At 41.5% G+C, this 16095-nt stretch overlaps 1 protein-coding gene across 3 annotated transcripts in view; it reads right to left on the bottom strand.

Moving 5' to 3' along the window:
- PPARGC1A (PPARG coactivator 1 alpha) overlaps positions 1–16095 on the bottom strand; it is a 371513-nt gene that overhangs the window by 66457 nt on the left and 288961 nt on the right. The window contains exon 1 of one of the 3 annotated variants that reach the window (XM_051616633.1): positions 987–1167. The exons of the other annotated variants lie outside the window; for them this stretch is intronic. Within the exon in view, the coding sequence (XP_051472593.1) occupies positions 987–1034 (48 nt within the window). The 5' untranslated portion in view covers positions 1035–1167. Of the gene's footprint in view, positions 1–986; positions 1168–16095 lie in introns of those variants that run through there. 3 annotated transcript variants of the gene reach the window in all.

Genomic DNA, 16095 nt, shown 5'->3' with positions numbered 1-16095 from the left:
GTATTTGGGATTCCTCTCCATGGGGTCCAAAGAAAGTTTGCCTCACTTCACAAGTTGCCCGAACTTTCAGGTAACACTCCATTCTGCTGAATGCAAACACGCAGAAATCCTCAAACCTCACTTTATACTCCAGAGATTAACAGGGAGCTGCTTGCCTTTTTTTTTTTTTTCCCCCTTTATGAATTGTAGCCAGCAGAAGCTGTGGGTTTGATGTATTGCCGTCTATTTTTACACAAGCAGCAGCATTGGCCGGCAGCGGCAGCAGCAGCAGCAGTTCACACAGTCCTGCATAAACTCTATTCTCATGGTTCATCCTGTTGTCTCTGTTGTACAGTGAGATTTAACCATTTGTTGGACTACTCAGATTGACTGAGAACCCTGCTCTACAGGACATTAGCTACAGTGTCATTATCCCAGTACCACAAGAAGCAGGGAAACGTCTCCTTCCAGAAATCTCTTTTAAAAGCATCCAAAGCCAAACAACAGGGTATTCATTCTGGTATGTGTGTTTGAATTCTGCAGCTATATAAAGAAGGAAAAAACCTTTGACAGAGCACAGTGAAACAATCAATTAAATTATAAAACACTGGTTAATTTTAACTTTTTTTTTTTTTTTTAATTAAAAAAAATTAAAATGTTAATCATATTGTAAATGAACATGGCATTTTTCCAACCAGGCCACTAAACACCAATTTCAGATTTCAGACACCAATTCATATCAATATCTTAGAGCATAAATATTGCATATGACGGGAAAGCGAGCCAGAGGCACATGAAAATAGTTTCCAACTGCAGGAGATACTGATGACAGGAGCTCAGCTTTGATTTGCTCAAGGCATCGCAGAGTAACCTTAAAATAGCAAACTTACTGGAGTTAAGATAAGATTTGGACTTGTTTGCAAAGTATGCCACCTCGGCCGTCCTGACGGCTCCCCGACGAGCCCACTGCCTGTGCCCCACGCACTGCCCACCCGTGCACTCCTCACCTCCAGATCACTCCATACAGACTCCTGGTTGCACATGTCCCACGCCATCCAGCTGCGGAGCGACGGCAGGAAAGCTGGCAAACTACGGTCCAGAGGCAGGCAGGCAGGCAGCAGACACTCATGCAGGCAACGAGACCCTCTCTGAGAGTGAACCGAAGGCACCTGTCTTACTACTGTTCCCTGTCACATGACAAAGCTATTAAAAAGTAGGCTGGGCTGTCACTCATCCAGCCTTCTGGTGCCGCGGCTCCAGCCCGTGACGTCAGCCAGGGGCAGACCCAGCCTGAAGTGAAGTAAATCTTTGCAAAACCCGCTCAGACCTCGGCGGCCGCAGCACCACGCTGTGATTCAAAGCTGACTTCCACGCCACACCCCCGAAACTCTGCTCCTGCCGTAGAAGAGCTCTCATTCCTCCCCATCTTTTTTTTTTATTTCTTGGCTTGCTTTCTTCCCCGGCCCTCCCTCTCCCCCCGCCCCCCCCCCCAAGCAAACAACAGGCAGAGCTGTGTTTATCAAATAGAAAAAGTGAAGTAACTCCAAGCCAAGCTACAGCCTGCGTGTTCCGAACAGCCCAAGCCTAACCTTTGCAGCGCCTGCCCCGGCTCCCCGGCGCTGTTTCCACAGTTTGGCAAAAGTTACAACACCTTCGAACATTCTTTTTCACTCGGGGATTTTGCACCTTGCCAAGTATTTTTCTTAGCTTAACCATCTCTCATTGATAATTGCAACTTGTTAGTTTTTCCACACTAAATGCATCAGCAAATTTCACCCCCCGGCATTTTCCAGGAATGGAGTAAGCATCTATAAAAAACATTCATACAGTTATCTCACCTGCTACAAGGAGGGAACCTGATCCTGTTCCCAGCTAGATTACAGTATTTCTCAGCTGCTCTTTAACGGCTTCTCTCAGCCTACTCCCCTTAGAAACCAGGGAGTTGTTACACGCCACAGTCCTGCCCATAACTGCTCAGACCATCCCCTGCTTTTTCCTATGAGCACCACTGCCTCAGGCTGCATTTCTGTATAAATACCGTGCACCAACCCCTCTAACCTGGACCCAGTGTTTTCTCATTGAAAACAACAAACCTCCCTCTTGTCATGCTGTTAACACAAGTATCTCCTCCCTGAAGCCAGACAATAGGAGCTGCTGCGGGTGCCACTGGGTTTATGATGCCCCTCTGCACTGCACACACAACAAACTCCAGGTACGAAACCAAACCCCAAAGTATTGCCCACAACAGGGAAAAACAAACATAAAGAAAGGTCTTGTCTAAGTATCCCCACCTGCCTGCCTATTGTCTTACGTTGTAGTTCTTTTAATTAGCTGGATGCAAGAAGTCTCATGAAATGTAAGAGCTGGCTCTGTCGCGCTCAGATACCAAAGTCACAAAACTATAATTGATCATTCTCCTTGCCATGAAATCTTTATTTTCATTGTTATTTGCAAACTTTGAGTATTCTAAAAGCTAAAGGAATTCAACTATTATACAAGGCTATGGCGATACTGGTGAGAGAAACAATAAATAAAAAGAAGTAAAATACTTGAAATAGTCTTTTTCCTGCAGACATTGGAAACTTCAGAAATAGTAGGAGGTCTCAGATATATTCTTAGCTTTTTTGTGTTCCCTTGTAATCCATTATTGCCAGTCCTGATAAAACGTACAGTTTTCCCAGCTTGTGCTTAAGTTGCAAATCACATCATACTGTCATATTTTCACCAAGCACAGATGACAAAAATGGCATTGTTCTTACTTTGCTTAATTAAAAAAAACCACAGCAAAATACCAAATGACTACAGAAAGCGTCTCCTACAAATTATTAAATTAACGGTATTGCTTTGCTCTCATGATGAAAAAAAACTCATTTCCTTCCCAATTATATGCTGATTTAATGATAAAAGTGCAGTAAATTATTAAGATCTGGGGCAAAGGTGAGTACCTCTACCCCCTGAACAGTCAACTATGAAATAATGCTGGGTACCTGCCTGCCTGGAGTGGAGTTGGTTCTTATTAATTATTATCTGTGGATCCATGGTTGGTGGAATATTCTCCTTCAATACCTACTTATAATTGTGTTCATTGACTGTGCCGAATCCATCATCTGTTTTTTTTGAAGTTTCATTCACACCTTTTATAGAAATGTATTTACACTGGAACATTTCATATTGCTGTTTTGGATATTTTGACCTGCTCATGTTGTTTCTATTTTCTACATTTCCACTTCACTGCTTTCCCTTCAAATTAGCAAGTTAACTGATAAATATAAACTGTGACTTTAGTGGTGCTCTCACCATACAAGCTTTAAAGACAGAACTTTCTTACTGCACTGTAGACAGTGCAAGCAATACATAATAGTAACAGAGTTCCCCAGAGCTTTTCTATGGCCCTGTCCACACTACGGCTTGAACTTTGCTGACAGTTCCAGCACTGCCAGGAAGAGATGCCAAGCACAATCCCAACTACAAAAGACTGTGAGGTTTCAACAAGGGTTCCCAATTGCCTGGGAAGAATTTTATTTTTAAAAATCAAAGTGTCTAACCCCAGCCATAGCATAAATTTACTCTCTAAGATTTTTTTTCACATTTTCATGTGGTTTTTTTGAGTGTAGTGCCTGTAAGAGAAGAGCAAGGAAGGAAGTTGCAGTGGTGGTGTGGTTTGGAAACAGCACAGCCTCAGCATTTGTAAATAAAGCCTGTGAAACCCAACCAGCACCTAAGCTGCTCTCCTCAAAGGAAACCTTGTCTTCTGAATATTCCCTAGTAGCTTTAGCAATGTTCTTCTCCCCTCATGTTTTGGCAACATGAAAGAACTGCACAAACATCTTTCCTGGGGCAGTATCTGAGCACACACACATTACTTGGTTCCATAACACATAGAGAGAAAACCCTCTCAGCTGACCAAGTCTTCTGGTCCATTTGACCCAGTCCGCCCTGTTGAAAAGCCCATCATCAAATCACCTCCTCAGTCACTGCACTTATCCTGTTTTCAGTTTACTCTGTACCTAGTCTGAGTGATTCCTAGGTTTTGCCTTTTTTTCAAGTCATAACTCAAGAAAGTTCTGGCAAGCCTTCCAACAGCATTTGGGCACACATTCCCTGATCCTGATACATTTCCTAACAGGACTGGACAGTATAACTGCCTGCAACACCAGGAAAGAGAATTCAAAGACCCAAGACTTCAAGCCCTCCGTCCTTGACTTTTTCCTGGATTCAGCACTCATTTTTTCTCATTTTATCTCTTCCTCCTCTTATTTCATTCACATTTTCTAACTATGGTCATGTTTTCACTTCTCAAAGAAGCTACTGATTTTGGAACCCCACTGATTCTGAAATCCAAAACTTAGTCCCTTAGATCATGGCACTGAGGAATAATTCTTTTCCTTGTCCCCAAGAAAAGTAGTCTACTTTTCCAATGGAGTAAGGCCAACCAAACTGGTATATAAAAATAGACCTGGAGCTTCAGTAAGCTGAGGCTTGCAAACCAGTTTTCATTCCAGTTCAACCCTTCCAACTCAACCCGCCAAATGTGAATGGCCTTACAGCAGATCAGCCAATGCTGCACTCCAAAGGTGTGTTAGCAGTGTTCTATATAAAGTATATGTACCCTATTAATTTTTTATTAGAAATCTTCCTTCTTATTTTTTGCACAGTCCTGTATTTGTTTTCCAGTCCTTTCTCCTTCATTCCACTTCTATCCTATTTGTTTGCTCTGTTTTTTTTTCTTTCTCAGCTTCTTTTCCTTATTTATCCAGTTCATCCTACCCAGAATATGGCCTCAATAGCGTAAGCCAGTGAGTCAAACTCCTTGAACTTCTGGGTCTATTGGTGCAGTAATTCTACAATGGAATAAAGCAGTGTGCCCTCTCCAGTTCTGTTAGGGCAATTATAAACTGAGATTTTGGGGTTTAAACAGAGGAAACCCATTACGTTGCTCTGTACCATCTCTCTTAAAAACTCCAGAGATCGGGACCAAATTAATTCCTGGCCCAGCTCTAGGCCACAAGCTGCTGCCTGAGAAGCTATACATTAGAGAGTCCCAAATAACTTCCTCTAAACAGTAACATGTTACTGACATTATTGACACCAGGCTGAACCCTTCCACATCTACCTCCACAGACAGAGGGCTCAAATAACACTGAACACCAGGGGAAATCACCTGCTTCTTCACATGCAAATGGCTCTGACTGTGAGTATTGACTATTGCTAAAGATTAGCTGATTATCAGTTAACCAGGCTTGCAGATATTCAACTGTTTGTAACTCAGTGATTGTACTAAAACCTTCCAGGAGTGCCTAAGTGAAGCAGAAGCACAGGTACCCACTAGAAGAAATTGTCCTAAATTTAATTGTACCTCCCCAATATCCTCCTGTTCAAAAACACATATCATTTGCTCATTATTAAAACAAGAAAAGCAAAATCACTCTAGCTGATTACATAAAAAATAGATTTTTCACTTGTTTCCCCCAACATTTGGAGTATATGTTCTCTAGGACCCACATTTGCTATGATCTGCAGGAAAATCCAGCTTGTCAGGCCTGTTAAAAGCAGCATGAATGATGTCTTTCAGTTGGGTGTTACTGTTTTGCAGAGAGACTGATCTGTAAAAGAGCATCTACATTTAAATTTATTGCCCCTGTGTGTTTGAGAAACCGAGCCCTGTAAACACATCAGTTTCCCGGGCAGGCTTTGGTGCTGTTTGAATGCAGATGCCCAGGCAAGCCAAGGAGACATATTCCTGTTTCGCAACTTCTTGTGCATTGGCAGAGCAGGCAGGACCACATCAAAATCGCAGACCGTTGCAGATCCTCATCATCTCTCCTTTACTCACCTCACTGCTGATATTTCTTTGGAACAAAATAAAAAGTTTTTTTTTTTTCCCCTTTTCTTTCCATGCATTTAAGTACCTGGGAAGAGACCAAAACCTGCTCACGTCTGATATTATCAGGCTCAGGAAACGGTCTTCTGACATTACTGTTCAGTGGCTGGAGGCATCCCCCCTGCACTCAGAAGCTGTGCCCTTCCTCTCTCCCCATCCCACTAGGATGCTCACACTCCTTCTGGGTGCAATGGGCAATTGTCTTCTCCAGCTTCAGTCAAAAAGGGTAAAATCTGGGGGAGCTTCAGGGATACACCTTGTATTTGTAACTCTGCAGGGTCTTGGAAAACCCCATCCAGGTACTTCTCATTACCCTTATTGCCATCTACTTTGCACCATCTTCCCTGAAGTGTTATTCCAGAGCTCGTTTCCTGACTTGTTCATCATTAATCCCAATATAGATTTTACCAATTTTTTCTGACAGGGATCTGAAAAGGATTATTCAAGAACAACCACCATGAATTCAGTATCTTAGGGTACAGAAAAGATTCCCTGATACAACCATAAGCAATTTGGTAGAAGAAGAGGCTGTTCTAAAGGTACCATCCCTTGATGAGGCTGCCACTCAGCTGTCACACAGGGTTTGGGGCTTGCTTTGCCAACTGGCCAACTAGTTGCTGAGCCAGGACCTCCCAGCTGAGAAGAAAGCCCAGGCTGCCACAGCAGCTCACAGAATCACAGAAGCATCATGGTTTGAAAGAACCTTGGAGATCACCAATCATCAACACAAAAAACCCCCAACAACAACCAACAAAACAAAACAATCACTAGAACAACAATAACAATATACCACCAAACACAACCACACACACTCCACCAAAAAACACCCACAAAACCCCCACAGCCTTGGCCACTAGAGCATGCCCTGAAGTACACATCTACACATCTTGAATACCTCCAAGCATGGTGACTCAACCACCTCCCCGGGCAGGCTGTTCAAGTGCCTGACCACCCTTACAGTATAGAAACTCTTCCTAATATCCAATCTAAACCACCCCTGCTGCAACTTCAGGCCATTTTCTCTGGTCCCGTCATTATTTACTTGGGAGAAGAGCACAGTAGTGCACACTCCCTACCAGAGCCACACCAAGGCTCATGGTAGCTACTGGAAGAAAAAAAATCCTGTCTTTCCATACTATAGCCTATCTATTCTGGCTGGGAGGGCAACTCAGTGGAGCACACACAAGTCTGCAGCGCAGCATTGGAGAAAACAGCAACCTTTAAATACTCTAAAACCAAATATTGTTTTACACAAAACTGCTATGGTAAAGTCAATGTGAATGAATCACCTTTGAGTGAAGGAACAGAGGGAAAGACAGTGGACAGCTTTAGTGCCTCCTAGCAATTTATTTTTAATAAACTGGAGTTGACAGACAGCCTTACCAACACATCTCTCATCTTCAAATAAGACTTCCTTCAGACAGAGCTCAGTGTAACTGAGTCAGCCTTTTTTCTTGGGCCTAGCTCCTGGCATTTTTCATATTAAAACAGAGTATAATGTGGAAATAATTCTAAACTGTAGACATCTGATCAGATTTTAGTAGCACAGGCCATAGATGTGCTCTGCTACAATTTTAAGCAAACAAAATAAAAGAAGATATCACACAGAAGAACTGGGCTTATTAGTGTTGTTTTGTTGTTGTTTTTTTAAAATGTGTTTATGCACCAAGCCACCCTTTACAGGGTTATGCCCGGCTGTGGAAGAGGGCAAGCTCCTCCAGAGACTGCTGCTGGTGGGCAGCAGAGCTTCATGTAGCTGCCAGCACTGGCTGCTTGGCCTCTTGATGGTCCCAAACTGCAGCAAATGTCCCTTCCTCAGCTGCCCGCAGCCCCTGCACCCCGTTTACCTGAGTCAGCCAAGGATAGATCAAGAGGAGACAGGGTCACCTCACCGCAACAGCCAACACAGTCTCACACAGACAAGGCTCCTGGAGGATCAGCTTCCCCTGACCCCTCAACTAGTAGTTCCTGACAGCCAAAACTGAGCCCTGAAGTTATTTTTAGCCAGAACCCTTCATGAATTGCAGTTAACTTCCAATATGCAAACTAGTGACTAGTGCTAGAGGAATCCCTATGGGTTCTGTGGTTCCACTCCCTGCTCTAAAGTCCAATTATTCATTTTTCTTGGAGCTGCAATATTAATCTAAAAAAGTTGCACAAATGGCAAGAGATGTCATCCTCCCTCCATCCTCAATTCAGATAACTGAAATAAAGGAAGATAAGCATTTTGCCCAGGGGTTATTAGCTGTACCAAGTGCAGCTGTAAACCTTTGGAGGCTGACCTACAGTGCTGCTTTTGACGAGAAATTTGTCAGTACCTCCACCTTTGACTCAGGGCCAAACAAACCAGTACAGAGATGGAATGGGAATAATGCTAGCCATAGAAAGGCTTGGGCTGAGTTACTATTTTTATTTTTTATTCTATCCAAATCACTTGCCTGCATACCTGTATAAGAAAATGGAGTTAAGTAAAAGAGGGGCTACAGGAGCTGGAAGGGGTGACTGCTCTAAATCCTTTTGAAGGGAATGGGAATTAAAAAAATTGAATCAGGTCTTATCACAGAAGATGGGACCAAGACAGTTCAAAGCAGAGATTCCTCCACACATTTCCACCTTTTAAAAATGTTCATACTACTCAGGCTTTCCCAGCTTTCCCCTGTGAATGGAACAGGGATAAAGTGCTGAGATTGCATCAACTATCAACATTATGGATATCTTTGTTTCTGTGAAATTTAGTATTTGCTGAACATCCTTTGCCCTAGGGCACTGGTTGGTCTCATAATTATTTTATAAGTGAGTACCAGTGAAGATTCATACCTTCTCCCAAAAAGAGCTATGACTGGACTTTCATTACTTCATGCTGATCAACCGATAAGACAAGTTTGCTATTTCATGTTTGTCCCTAATGTCCTGGAACTCTACCATCGTAAAATTCCCTGACAATCTGACAATTAAACATTATTTGTTGTCTCTGCTCTGTTGAAATTCACATGCAGAACAACAAGCCAGGGAAATGCATTTAACCAGAAGGATTGAAAGGATCGTGTAGGATTCACACTAAAACAGGCACTTCATCAGAGGGCACCTTTCCCTTTTGCTCACTGCTATCTCCCACTTACTTTCTGAGGAGCAAAGAATCAAGTCAAAACAGGAAACTGTCTGAATGGAAGATTATTTTAATTTATGTTGCAAGGTGCTATGCAAAAACGCCCTCTGAAAAAAACAGTAAAACTATACCAAAGAGCACTTCATCACAGTATTATTACCAATTTATTAAACTGAGATTGCATAGATTGGAGAAATGAGTGTGACACATCCACAGGGGTTTTCTGGAGGTAGACCTCCAGCTGTTTCATTCTCACATGCACTTCTATATACAAAGACGTGAAAAAATGTTTGCACTTCAGTTCAAAGCAACACAGTTTTACATTGTTTGCAGGTTTTCTTTAAGGCAGGGCAGGAGCATGCACAGCAGCTGGAGACACACACTCTGGGGAGAGAGGGCTACCATCTTGCAGGGAGATTTGGGGAAACATGTGGTGGTTGTTAATTTGTATCCTGGACAATGCTATAAATCGCTGACAATTCTTACCCAGTAAACATGCTCAATTTCCTCTCCCGTAAAAAGGCAAGCAGGCACTTAACAGCAACACATTTTGATTTTCATTTAGCCACTTTGATGATAGGTGATCTTGGCAGAAAAGATCATTTATCTTCAGGTTTATTTTATATGAGGTAAAAGTTCTTGCCAATTTTTTAAAATTCATTTATACAAGTGAATAAATCTTCCAAAACAATAAGTGGAAAAGTCATATTTCTTTAACTTTGCTAAAATCTGAAAATGCTGATCTTGGAGTGAAATAGAAGGCACTAGCGTTTTAATCAAGAATATAAAGACTCCATTTCTAAACACAACACACAGCTTTACTTCAGAAGAAAATTTCTCCAATTCAGAGAACAGCCCTTTTTTTTGCATTTTGTTAAAAAACTCTGACAAATCAGGAGAGGCACATACAATTTTTATATCACCTTCATTTTTAGATCAGTCCCAATATGAAGGCTACCTATAAATAGACCGAACCTAACCTTTCAAATATCTATACTGCTGCATACCAGAAATGCAAGCTTTCAGTGCCTCTCACGGCTTTCAGAGCCTTGTGCTGTGCCTGTCTTCTCCTCTAGCACATACCTCGTGTTGCAAATCACGCTCAGGCACGAGACGACTCGCAATGTGCAGTGCATTGCAATATGTGATATGTGCTCATTCAGGACATGTAGCAAGATCATCAAAACCACTTGGCTGCTTGAGTTTGCCACAAAAAGGGCACGGGTAACATTGAACCTAGTGAGGATGAGAAAATGAAGCTGTCGGCTCACCCAGCATCCCTGCTAACAAAAAGCAAGTTGTCTGGTTTGCAATATACCACTCTTAAAATATTAAGGGGAACAATAAGCTCTTGTTTTATTGTTTACTACAGCGCTTGCAGACACACTTCTAGCCACTTAAAGAGGAAACTGCCCAACAGCACACTGAACTCTTAGCAACTGGTGTAGAATTACAAGACAGCAGAGAATACACAGTAAATATACTTCACTGGGTATTATGCTTCAGTGAGTGTATTTCCATGTTATCTACTGCTAAAAACTCTGCTTAGCAAGTCCTGAAGCCACACCAGGAGCTGAAGCAGGAGAAACCTGTATGAAACCAGGTTGTGGTGCTGCCCCAGAAGCTTTGAGTGACGGTGACTTTCGCTTACACTAAATAGAAAATCACCCTTGTACCAGTTGTTAGCTAGCTACTCCTAGCAGGTACAAGCTTGAAAGGACATGCTTTTCTTTCTTTACTGTCAGGCTCAGCTCTGACAGAGTCAAAAGTTTATCAAGGCATGCTGCTCTGTCAAAAAAAAATAAACAAAATAACTTACACTGATCAAACAATAAAAAAAAACAGCAACAGACTAAATGAGCTCTTTCAAAGAATTTTGGATGGAAAATGTCTTACCTGCTGACAGGAAGGAAAGAGTAGCAAACAAAGGCATAGGAATAAAAACTATTCAATAAAATATTGATTTCATTATCACCACCTATTCAACTTAATTTTCTTGGCATCCATATCCCTAATGCAGTTTTGTGATAGATCGTACAATCACTTTTTAATTAAGCCCTACTGTGCTTTGTATTAAGAACAAGGCAGCAGACATTATGGCACAATATATCTACCAAAATATTTAATGCTTATCCTTTTCATTTTGGTATTTAAAAGTTGTTCTCTTAGGAGGTGGTATCAGTATTTAACAACATTCTTGACAGCAAGTATAAAAACCAAAAAGCTTCATACTTAATCTAGCCATGTCAAATCTGAAACCCCTTAAAATAACTGCTTTCTCAATATATGGTATTTCCATTGCATGATTTTATTATTACCCAGTTTTCGACATCTTAAGATGCAAAACTTGTTCCCTCTCCTACTTACTGATGAGATATGAAATGGCATGAGATTAGAAAACTGACATTTGACCAATACAGTTGAATGGTACATGAAACAGATGTTACGATGTTACAAGAGATATATAATGAGAAGCTGTAGAAGACTGGAAGTTTCCTGGGGTGGTAGTATTCTTTTTGATTTTTAGGTCCCTCTTGGTGTATCACAGCTCTGCTGCTTGTGATGGGGCAAATCCTGTAAAAGCACAGTAGCTCTTCTTCCAGTAGAGTACTGGCACTTTTCAGAGGGCAACATTCACATTAATTACTAAAATGTACCCACCACCTTCTTCCAAGGAAGAAAAGACTGTTGTTGCATATATAATGTGGTTTTAGTTTTTAATGCCAGAAATGAATCAGTAAACATAGTTACATTATGGTATACTATTTCTTATTCTGTACCCATAGTAACCAAATTAATCTCAAGGCGTTCCTGGCATTAATTCAATCTGAAGCTCAAACTTGGGATTTCACATGGGTGCCTTCATCCTATTCTTCTCAACAAATACAATGTTAATATATGGCAATACATTAATTTCTGGTTCAGTTCAAGTTGAGGAGTGCAGTACTTAGCAGAAATCTAATTAATATCAATCATATATTAAAACACTGTGTGGTTTAGTATAAAAAAAAAATAGTGCTAGCATGCAAGGATGAAACAGGTGACACAATAATTCATTTCTAACTGTAGTGTCTCTGTCTCTAGGATAGGGAGGGCCAGTTTTTCCTTATCTTTCAATCTCCATTAAAAAAAACACACCTATAGCCTACCGCCAAGAACTACACTAAATATATCCTAAAAAAATCAAGAGGAAGGAGATCTTGGAGCACGAGATGATAGCTCTCTGTACCAATGTGAGCTGGGCATGCACTGGCTATAAGCTACATCCCACAGTGACCCCACAGTGCTGCCTTCAGCAACCCTCACTGGGTTGGAAATGGTATTTCCACAGGGACTTACCAGGTCCCAGCCAAAACAGCCCCATTTGTTAGTGAAAATACACGTCCACAGCCCAAGAACTGCACTTGAACTGCTCAGGAGACATAAGGAGCTCAATAGGTGCGGTGTGGCCATCCTATCCTAGACCATGACAAAAAGAAAAACAATTATTTTCTCAGGGCTTAATTTGAGCAGCTTGAGACCCTGGGTATGCTATTAACCCAGTCTCAAAATCTGTTCTAGTCCCCATAGTAAGAGAAGTTTTGCAGCAAGGTTCTGGTGCAGTTCAGATGTCATGGAGCATTTTTTTCCCAGCTGCTTGCAGTCCCATTGATTCCCAAGAGCACTAACATCCTCAAATATTTTGATGCTTTCCAGATTCCCCTCTATGAAAACTTACTGCACTGAACCATGCCCAGCTTGATCCAACCATTGTCACTGAGCAATAGAGCCAGATTCTGTCATCCTTATTCACCACATGCAACAAGCAGTCCCATCAAAAGGGTGAGCTGGTGTGAGGAGTTAGGTGAGACTTCTGGACAAGCAGAGAGAATGTGGGTGAGCTGTGGTTCACCAGGATCCTTGCTCTGAAAAGAACCACTGTTATGCCAGTGCTGCTCTGGATGAAAGCTCAAGCCTCAAGCTGTACCTGGGTCATACAGCTGTAGCAAAACTTAACTCTGGCTTACAAAGATCTCGCATTCTGGCAAAATTCCCAGGGACATTCCTGTAAGACCACAGCCTGATTGCACTGGGAGCCCCCTTGTCACCACTGCAGAACACAGAAGACTCAGTGTGTCCCTCCGGAAGGCACATCACTCAAGGCTCTATGAAGAGATGCATAAGCCAAACGTTTTCCAAAAGGACTCTGACCCATCTCAAAGCATGCATACCCCAGGCCTGCATCGAATGGCTAAGGTTCACAGGGTGCTCCTGATCATTTCAGGTTCTGCCTGGGTAACAGAGTAGTAAAGCTCTCAGGTCCCCCCTAGTGTGTCCCTGGGCATTCACACAGGGTTGTGGCTGGCCTTGAGCACTGCTTGTATACTGCATCCAAGGGCACAATACAGTCCTTCTCTTTTACCAGCTGCTACAGAATAAGAATTCCTAGAATGGTTCAAACACATACCAGTTCATCTGGGTACTTTCAGGCTTCTTTTCTATTCCAAATTATGTCCTTTGCCAGCTTCAAAAAAACAGATGGAAAATATGTCCCTAAATGTGCACCCTTGTGATCATTCCAAAAGGAAAGCAGCACCAAGTAGCTTAAAACGTTTGCTAGAAAAAGTCTTTTCCATATCATGCAAATAGCAGACAAAAATAACTGCTAGGCAATTGATATACATACAAATATTGGTTATTTTAAACAGTAATTTGTTATTGAGGACATCTCACTGAAATATTATAATATTCAATTTCCTCTGCATTTGCATGGAAAAGAAGCTGGAGAGCACATGATCATTCATTTAACTATTACATAAATACGTCTATCATCAGATCGCACGGCTTTCAAGACAGAGTTCAAACACATGTTTAATGCATGAGAGTATGATGAAGAAACTTGTGAACTCATGGGTCTCATAGCCCAATCTCAATCAGATACGGGCTTGGTGTAAATATGTACAGTATCATGTCCTTTCCAATAGCACGGTGTCTCCAGGGAGCAGTCTGACATCAGCAAAGGAGACAGGTGGTTCCCTTTCCAACCCAGAAGGGATAAAAAAAAGGGATTAAGACACTGTGTAAATATAGCAATATTTTTTCCTGGGTGTTTTGCTACGGTTTTCATCCCTTAATGAAACTTTAGTGCATGAACAATTCTCATAACATCTCTGCTACAAATCAGTGAGTGGATGTCACGTCCTAAGATATTTATAACCCAAAAGGTAAGTGGTAAGTGATAATGTTTGGCAGCCTTGGTTTAGAAGTGCTGAGGATTTCTGCCTTTCGGTTTGCTAAGAAAGGAATTCTAAGAAGCCACAAAACCAAGTTTCCTTGCTCTAAATGTCTCCCTTTCCTACAGGAGGTCACTGTTACTAATAACGCCTGCAAGAATGACAAACAACAGTCACAGGCATGGAGCAGGTCACAACTGCTTTTAGCTAGCTCCTCTTGGTAAACTCCAACAGTGTGAGATATGCACAATCCACAGCTGTTTTGATTTTGAATTGCACATTTAAAAGAATTCACACATACAATACTACCCTGCATACAGAATAACCAAATTTGCCCTTTCTTTCCTATCTGTACATGGATACTTTTTTTACAGTGACTGTCACTGCCCCTAAAACCATTTTCTTTTGTTGCCTTTCCTTAGAAACACAAATCTTGTTCCTTGGCAGCAGTTGCTGTAAGTGCTGTACCACATGCCCAAACTAGTTCTCACTCACAGCTTTAATTCACAGTAAGTGGCACGAAAGGAGGTCAACACTTCTCAGAAACCACTTTCAGTTGTTTGCTGCTTCAGTATTCATTCTATAAAGCCATCCACCCTGACAGAAACAAAGTTGTTTCTCATGTTGTGTCCCTTATGTCCCTTTATGGAATGGGCTGCAGAATAGAGGGTGGAATAAAAGAAGATTATTCTTGGAATCTTATTCCTGGTCTCACTTTTGTAATATTCTAAAAAATGTAAGTAAAAAATCCCAAATTAATGCTTTATCCAAGAAAAACAAGACACCCCTCTATTTTTTTGTTTTCCATATATAAATGGCATATTTTGTCAATCACTGTCTTACTTCTGTTCAATTTTCTTGCTTAGAGAAAGATTATTTTTTTAATCAACCTGACCAACACATCATGGAGGTTTAAAATCAAACAGCCTTCTCTTTGCCGTGATGCATCAATGGCAAGAGGAACGGCCTTGCTGACAATATTTTGCTGTCACATTTACTTCTACGGCTTCACTGCCTTCTCTGTGATCAATGAAAACAGATTTTGACCTCATCTATTTTGTCTCAGACCATATTCTGCCTTGAGACACACGAATACAACATATCATAGTTACAGTGGCAATTGGGGCAGAATTTGTTCCTTTCCTGACAATTCAATATGTGATTCATGAACCAGAATTGAATCCAGCTCTCCTTTCCTAGAGCTCCTCTGTTTCTTTGGCATTAGCATTAGTAAAAAAGCAGCAAGGATGAATTTATGTTGCTCATATCAGAAGAACTGGATGGGTAGTCAATAATCAGGCGGCTCAGTAAGATGGTACCAGACCAGAACTTAGTTACTGTATTTTATTTACACAGCGTATTCTGTAGACTGTTTTCATTCTTCCCTTATCCCTCTCTTGTTTAACTAATGGGATCATAAGACCTGGAAAAACGCCTTCTAGTCTTGAACATTTCTAATTGGCTAAACAAAGCAAACAAAAAAAGATAATCCTCTTCACAACTATCACCTTTAAAAAAAAACAACAAAAAAAAGCAAACACAAACCCATACCACTAGACATGGAATACTTGGTGTGATCACAGGGTATGCAGTTGCAGGCAATAACCTGTTGATCAAGTTTCCCATTAATCCCCAAGACAATGGACTACTTTTGAAAATACAGACTCCATTTATATTCACACATCCCTCCATGGGCCAACACCTGCATACATTCTTTCATACAACTTACTGCACAGCAGAGGCGAGAACACTTCAGCATCCAAGGCAGGAAATGGACACACAAATGCCATCTGAGATGGCAGCACCTGCTAATCAACGTATGTTGTGGGGCACTCCCTATGCACAACCTACAGAAGGAGGATGTGGGTCTATTCGAGACCACCCAGGGAGCTATGGCACTTCAGAGACATGAAGAG

This window comes from Apus apus, chromosome 4, assembly GCF_020740795.1.
Source record: "Apus apus isolate bApuApu2 chromosome 4, bApuApu2.pri.cur, whole genome shotgun sequence".
In the NCBI taxonomy this organism is placed as follows: Eukaryota; Metazoa; Chordata; class Aves; order Apodiformes; family Apodidae; genus Apus; species Apus apus.
Note: the sequence above shows the minus strand (reverse complement) of the source record. Positions and strands in the feature narration are given on the sequence as shown.